Below are 7,469 nucleotides of genomic sequence, written 5' to 3'. Positions count from 1 at the left end.
CCTGTGTCCCCAAGTCCACCAGTGATGGTGAATACATTGGAGTCTCTGGTCGTTGCCGCTGGCAGAAGCCACGGCCCCTTCAAGTGTGAATGCTTGGCTGTGGCGGGGGTGGCCTCCCCGCACCGGATGTGGGCCGTCCCCGCCCGGGCTTCATCCCTCCCTGGGGTCTGCCATTGGCATCGGCCCTACCCTACCCCCTGCCACCTGCTCCTGCCAGCAGCCTGCTGCCTGGCCTCCCCTGCCCACAGAAGCAGGCCAGCCTTGTTCGGGGGCCAGAGACTACCTTCTCTGCGGTGCCAGGAAGCCTGGCGGGCTCAGCTCCTAACCCAACTCATAGGGTGCCTTTGGGGCCTCAGACCCTTCACCTGGGAAGCGAGGAGACTGAGAGGAGCCGTCAGCAGGCCTTCCAGCTCTGAATCTTAGTGCTGGAGAGCCTAACACGAAGCAGCTCCATCCCACTCTCCCGCCCCTTGCTGAAGGCAGCAGCTTAAAACATCCCTCAGGGCTTCCCTGGTGGCGCAGTGGTTGAGAGTCCGCTGCCGATGCAGGGGACACGGGTTCGTGCCCCAGTCCGGGAAGATCCCACATGCCGCGGAGCGGCTGGGCCCGTGAGCCATGGCCGCTGGGCCTGCGCGTCCGGAGCCTGTGCTCCCCAACGGGAGAGGCCACAGCAGTGAGAGGCCCGCGTACCGCAAAAAAAAAAAAAAAAAAAAAAATTCCTCAGAGTGACCCTCCCTCACCCCTCCTCCCCTCCCCTCCCCTCTCCTCCTCCCCCTCCCCCTCCCCTCTTCCCTCCTCCCCTCCCCTCCTCCCCCTTCCCCCTCTCCTCCTCCCCTCCCCCCTCCCCCTCCTCCTCCTCCCCTCCCCTCCCCTCCCCCTCTCCTCCTCCTCCCCCCTTCCCCTTCCCCATGTCCCCCCCATCCCATGTGGGTGGTGTCTGACCACCTCTGCTGGCCCCCAGCTGTCGTGCCTGCCCGCCCATCAGGGCTGGCTTCAGGCTGACTCCTGAACTGCCACAAATTCACCATCACAATATGTTTTGCCTGTGCTTTCTCCTGCCCAGGACACCTTCCCGTCTTCCCTCTTGGTACACTCCTGATCTTCCCCCAAGACCCTGCCCAAAGGCCATCTCCTCTGGGATGCCCTCCCTTCCTTCCCTTCCCGGGCAGCCAGTCTCAGGCTCCCCTGGCGACTCTCGCCCCCACTGACTTGTAATGATGGATAAGGGATGCTGAGTGGACAAAGCAGGCAGGCAGGTGTGTGGGTACCAGCCAGCCGCACCCAGAGGAGGAAAGGGCAACTGGCCCTGGGAAGGCGCCCATGCCCAGAGTCTACTACTCAAGCAGGTGAGGAATAGCTCCTCCTGGCAGCGCTTGGACAATGAGGACACAGCTTGCTTATTACAAAATATCCCTTTATTGATAAAATAGCTCAGACTTTAAAAAAACCCCTGCATATCACAACAAGGGAGTCACAGGCAACGATAGCAGGGGTCGCATGGGGCACACACAAGACCAGTCAGCAGATGTCATAAACCAGCCCCTCCCCCGGGCCCAGCCTCCCCAGCCCTGCCCGGAGGCAATGCACTGGCCTCACACTGAGACCAGGGAATGAACTGGACAGCCTCCCACCCCAGGAGGGACTCTCTTTGGTCCCCTCCATTCTCTCCACCCCAGAAAACTCCCTCAGCGTCCCTCCAAGTCTAGCCAGGCCCATCAGCGTGCCATTGGTGCCTGTGCTGCTCAGCCCCGCCCCCAAGACAGGATGCTCACCGGCTGAATGGTGAAGCCAGGCGCTCGCATGGGGAAGACTGCAAGACATCCTCCACGTTCCCTCAACTGTTCCAGGTGCCAGTTCTAGGGTGGGCGAGGGGACCAGGAGGGAGAGGCCCGTGGAGGCCCATCAGTGGGGTGGAGCAACGTGGCTGGGTCTGAGATGGACAGACGGTACCCACCTGGGGTGGAATCAGTTATGCATCAAAGGGACCTATTTGGGGCTTGGAGCCCTGCCCAGGAACTCCAGTGGGAGGCTCCCCTGGGAGTCCATGGGGCCCCTTCTCACCTGCTCTAGCCCCAGCACCCCACCACATGCTCTCATCTCAGACCGTTCCCACGCGGTGGGTATTTTTAGCGATCCTGGGGAAACAATGTGCCTGCTTGATGACAAAAGGCTTCTCCCCCCCATTGGGGGGTCCAAGCCAATGAAAACCCTCTTGGTGTTGTAGGTGAAATGTCGAGAAGTTGTCATGCAGCGTAATAACTCCAACCTTTGCAGGCATAAGAACACATTCTCGAATAAATCCTTTAACTGAAGTCGTGGTTCTGTCTGCAACTCCCCACTTCCAGTTTGGGGTAGGAATTTACACCCCAGGCACAGAGCAAAAGTCTATAGGAAGACAGGCGGTGGTAAACCCAGAAAAGGGGGATTTTTATATCACCGAATAATCACATTTTCTGGTTCTCTAGTGCGTTCCCCCACGGAGCTCAAAACTTTCCGCGAAGCCTTTCATCTCCCTGCAGCAAGTAGGCGGCAAGCTATTGTTGCCCTGGGTTTTGCAGGCGGTAAATGCTAGTGATCAGGGCTCTCCCGTGGAGGCAGAGGCCAGACCCCCAGACCACCCCCCAGGAGGCGTCCATGCACCCACCAGCCTCCCAGAGGGGCGCCGGGTGAGGAAAAGGATCCGCAGTTCTGGAGTTACAACTCCAAAAGCAGGGGGAAGGAGAAGAAGGGCCCAAAGATGGGGCCAGCCCGTAAGCCCCCACCCAGGGTCTAATGGGGACCACGGGCACACGGCACGGATGCCCATCATCGTTTCTGCCCCTTCCTCAGCAGCAGGCCCTCCTGGAAGAAGCGGAAGGCTGGCTTCCTGCTCTTTTCAAGGGGAAGATGAGAAAGATACAAAACGCCACAAGCAAGTGATCAACCAGAAAACACAGGGTCCTCAAGGTTTGCAGGGGTCTGGGGTTCTGCGAGGGAGCCTGGCCGCGGCCACATTCAGGAAGGTCCAAGCCTCATCCATCTGCCTGTGCACAGGCAGGGGGTGGAGAAGATGGCCCCTCACGGCCAAGCCAGCAAGGGGAGGCTTCAAATAGACCCTGCCCCTCCGAGGGGGTTCCCGGGATGAGGCCTGCAGGACCAGGGAAGGGACCAGAAAGCCCTAGGGAGGTGGCCACATACAACGGGGCAAGAAGCAGGGTGGCCCTGGCACCAACCCCACATGGGCAGCGGGCAGGCGGGCTCACCAGGCCGTCTGGGTCCACTTGCGGCAAAGGATCCTTCGGAAGGCACGACGAAAGTCCTGGTTGAAGATGGTGTAGATGACAGGGTTCAGCGAGCTGTTGCAGTAGCCAATCCAGAAGAAGAACTGGAAGAGGCCGTGGGGCACCTTGCAGTGCTGAGGGCAGATGGCACCCAGGCTGTAGCTGAAGAAGAAGGGGAACCAGCAGAGCACGAAGACGCCGATGACCACGGCCAGCACGAACGTGAACCGCTTCTCCCGGGTCAGCTGCGTCCGCCGCCGCCACCACTGCCCCCCCGCAGTGCCCTTGCCCCTGCTCAGGAGCACCTGGCCACGTAGGGTTGCCAGCAGCCGGGAACCCTGTGGTTGCTGCAGGGATGGGCTGCAAGCTGAGGCGGGAGACGCTGCCGAGGCCTTCGGCTCACACACCCCCTCCTCCTCCTCTTCAGCCCCCCCCTCCTCTGGAGATGTCCCACAAACACCTTCCTTCTGACCCTGGCCTGAGCTGGGGCGGGCAGGCCAGCTGGGTGGCAAGGCGGGGGTCCCAGGGTCTTCAGGGGTCTCCCCCTCGTCCTTCTCCCCAGTGGGCTGGGAGCATCCATTGGCCTCTCCAGCAGTAGCCAGTTGAGAGGCCAGAGTTGGCAATCTGGCCGAGGCTGAAACTTCCCCAGGGACAGGGTGGGGCGGCTTAGACCCCCCCTCCCCAGGGCCCCCCTTGGCCCTGGGACCTCTGCAGTGGCTGCGCTTGGCGATCAGATAGATCCGCAGGTAGACAAGGATCATGATAAGGCAGGGTGCAAAGAAAGATCCGATGCTGGAGGCCAGGATGTACCAGGCCTCTTGGTTGAGCTTGCACTGGGGGCGCCCTCGGGGCTGCGGAGCCGGGTCGCCCTTGTAGATGAGGGGCGGCAGCGAGATGACAGCTGCGATGAGCCACACGGTGAGGATGATGCATTTGATGCGGCGCGGGGTGCGCTTGGAGTTGTACTCCAGCGCGCGGCTCACGGCCCAGTAGCGGTCCAGGCTGATGGCACACAGGTGTACGATGGAGGAGGTGCAGAAGAGCACGTCGAGCGCCAGGTACACCTCGCACCAGGTGCGCCAGAAGTACCAGTAGCCCAGCAGCTCGTTGGCCAGCGAGAAAGGGATGATGAGCGTGGCCACCAGGATGTCGGCGGCGGCCAGCGACACTAGGAACAGGTTCTGCGGGGCTCGCAGCGAGCGGCTTGTCAGCACAGCCAAGATGACCAGCGCGTTGCCGAAGATGGTGAAGAGGATGAGGAAGGTGATGACCGCCGCGATGGCCGCAGTGGCCTGCACGGAGTAGGGCTCCTGGTGGTCCATGGCGGGGCCGGACGCGGCCAGAAGGGGCGCTGCTCGCCCAGCGCGTGCACAGCCGGCGACAGCGCTTTCCCACCCAGGTCGGCTAGACGAGGGTGTCGACCCCCTGGCTGAGCTGAAGGTGCTGGAGCCCCATGGCCAGGCCGAAAGGGGCCAAGAGGGCGGGGGACGCCCGGGGCCGGCCACCGCCCTCCTACATCCTCTTGCACCGGCACCCGGGCTCCCTGCCGTCTGCCCCGGAGAAGTTTACCAAGATGTCCCGCTGCCGTCCCCGCCCCGCCCGGAACGGAGGGAAAGTTGGGCGCCGCCGCTGGGAGGCTGCTGGACTCACGCTGGGGCGCGGGGCCCCGGCCGGCCGGGCAGGCGGCGCGCCGCCGGTTGTCGGAGGAGGCAAGGAGGGCGAGGCCCGCTCCGCTCCGCCGGCTCTAGCCCGGAGCCGCGTCTGCAGGCAGCCCGCCGCGGCAGGGGAGTGGGGAGGAGAGAGAGCGCGGCTGGAGTAGGGAGGAGACTGGAGGCGGGAGCAGGAGGAGGGAAGGGAGGCGGGGCGGGCGGTGAGACCCAGGGTGGGTGGGAGGTGCGCCTCGCTGAGGGGTGGGCGGACCGCAGCCTCCCGGCGCCCCCGGCCTCCGCCTTGGCACCCCTACTCCGTTTTCCTCCCGGCCTCCGCTCTGCGGCAGGTCAGAGGGGCCCGGCGTCTGGGGTCTTCGGGACCAAGGGAAGGATGCTGGCAGAAGTGGAAGGGTCGGTGCACGCGGGGAGCTGGGACGCGGCGCTGGCGGGTCCGCGGGCGCCGAGGCGGGACGTCTCTCCTGAGGACTGCGGGGCTAGGACCGAGCCCCCGGGTCTAGGACGGTGGGCGCGAGCAGACCTCCCCTCCCACCACCCAAGAGCCCCAAGGCGAGGGTGGGTGGGTGTGTCGGGGCGCTGGAGCATAATAAACCACACCCGCTGACCGGAGCCCGCGAGGAAAGAAGCCCAGCGGAGGGCGTGAGGTGAGCCGAGAGACTGCTGGGAACCCCTTCCCCAAATGCTTTTCCGCACAGACTGGACTCCGTCGGGCCTGCGGAGCCCGAGGAGGCGCGCGTGGCCACGTGGTGAGCGCCCCCTGCCGCCACCCGCCTGCCGAGCTCGTCCGCGGCCCCCAGAGACCCGCCGCCTGCCGCTTCCCGGGGCCACTGAGAAGGCTCCCAAGCCCGGGGCGGGGGGCAAGCGAGTACTCAGAGCCTGCGATTGACGACTTCAGCTTTCCCGTTTCTCCTGCAGCTGCCTCAGTTTCCTCCATTAAGGGCAAAGAGGTAAGAAAAAAAACTGGCTTGGACCCAAGTCTCAACAAATGAGACTCAGGCGGAGACGGGGGCGGGAGGCGCGGGGGAGGGGGCTTGCAAACTCCGACATCGTGACCGGTAGGAAGAGGATGTCCCCTGGTGCAGAGCAGGGAGACCTAGTCAAGGGCGGGGTCTTTTTGACACAATTCAGAGAAAATATTGGTCTCAGGGGCAGCTTCGAAGGGAAGAGCTTCCCTTTGCATTTGTAGGGACCCCCCTCCCTGCTCCAGTCCTGCTGACTCCGCCCCCACCCCGCAGGCTACGCACCCCCCTTGGAGTAGCCCTGGAAAAAGCAGTTGGGGTGAGAAGAAATTCCCGACTAAGCACACACGGCACCCTAACCTCACTCTGGCCTAAAAGAGCTGCGCAGGACCGGCGGTCGTCACACACCCTCCCCCTCCCCACGCTCCCTGTGGCCACTGCCACCAGCGCCAGCCTGGGCAGCCTCAAGGGCGCTTTTTTCACCGTTTCCGGAGCCCCTAATGCTGTAACCCCAGCCTAGACGAGGCCTATATATTGCTAGCCCACAGCTGTGCATGGCATCCTCTGTATAAAGCATCAATCCACTTCTGAAAGTAAGTCTCCCCCAAAGGACATGACCTTGATCCAGCGTGCCTGCTCCATCTTCATGGGAGCAGAGCGTGTGACCTCAAGGTGCCCACAATGTGTCACCCCTACCCAGGCTCAGACAGGTGGTACCCACCCACCCCCAGCCACATGGCAGGACTGAGGGACATCCTCCTTGATCCTGGGCTCTCCCTGCCTCTTGCCAGCCTACCCAGCTCCCCTGTTAGATGAGAGTGCCTACAGCCTGGTGGGGTAGGTACTACCTAGGCTAGGTTTGGAGAGGCGGCCAGCCTCCCTTGCCCCCTCCAGAGACAGGTTCCATGAATGCATCCTTCGACTTGCTGGGCTTCCACCCCACGGTCGCCAGGGATGGAGAGGCCTCAGAAACCCCTTCCCTGAGGCAGGACAGAGGGGTGGCCTTTGGATCTGGGGAAGCAGCCGCTTAAGCAAGTTCCTGCCTGTCCCCGTGGTTCCCTGTCCCACGGCAGGGAATCTCAGCACCCTGGTGGCCCAAATGGGCTTTGAGAAGGACCATTTTTCACCCTGTCCCACCATTCTCGGGCTGGGGGGCCGGTGGGTATCTCCCCAGACACTGCAGTCAGCAGCAGCCTTTTGTCTGTTGGCTTGTTTTCCTTGAAAGGCCGGGCCTCCAGGCCTCTGCAGGAACTGAGGCCAGGGCTGCTTATACCAACCCCACCCCATCCTTTCTGTCCTACAAATCAATGCTGATTCTCACCTGGGCCTTCCCTGAAGGGGCAGCACCGGGCCCTGCTGGGTACCAGCCTGGGTTGAGGACAGCCAGAGAGAGTCTACAGGAACCCTTGAGGCTGAGCCACCACCCAGGCTCTGTGCCACCCGCTGCTGCCTCCCAGCCCCACCCACCCCCAAGACCAGCGGCTGGCTCTCGGGGCAGTGGGCACCGTTACGTAACTCGATTCCCGTTGCTCTCTGTGGTCTTCATCTCCCCACACACCCACAGTCCCCAGCTGCCTGCTCCA

General features: G+C 63.1%; 1 protein-coding gene and 1 long non-coding RNA gene across 2 annotated transcripts; one reads left to right on the top strand and one right to left on the bottom strand.

Moving 5' to 3' along the window:
• Positions 1-1,397: 1,397 nt before the first annotated feature.
• On the bottom strand, positions 1,398-5,032 carry ADRA2B (adrenoceptor alpha 2B). Its single transcript, XM_060169628.1, has one exon. The coding sequence runs from the start codon at positions 4,580-4,582 to the stop codon at positions 3,239-3,241; it is 1,344 nt and encodes a 447-aa protein (XP_060025611.1). The 5' UTR covers positions 4,583-5,032; the 3' UTR covers positions 1,398-3,238.
• Positions 5,033-5,590: 558 nt separating this feature from the next.
• LOC132531633 (uncharacterized) lies at positions 5,591-6,607 on the top strand. Its single transcript, XR_009544147.1, has 3 exons — positions 5,591-5,874; positions 6,163-6,479; positions 6,587-6,607. It is a non-coding gene; the product is annotated as an uncharacterized LOC132531633 (long non-coding RNA).
• The last annotated feature ends 862 nt before the right edge of the window (positions 6,608-7,469 follow it).

The sequence above is a fragment of the Lagenorhynchus albirostris genome, chromosome 13, assembly GCF_949774975.1.
Source record: "Lagenorhynchus albirostris chromosome 13, mLagAlb1.1, whole genome shotgun sequence".
In the NCBI taxonomy this organism is placed as follows: Eukaryota; Metazoa; Chordata; class Mammalia; order Artiodactyla; family Delphinidae; genus Lagenorhynchus; species Lagenorhynchus albirostris.
This window is presented reverse-complemented; position numbering and strand designations above follow the sequence as displayed.

What these genes read in the sequence shown, in the direction of transcription:
- ADRA2B (XM_060169628.1), bottom strand. Translation starts at nt 4,582, where the DNA reads ATGGACCACCAGGAGCCCTACTCCGTGCAGGCCACTGCGGCCATCGCG.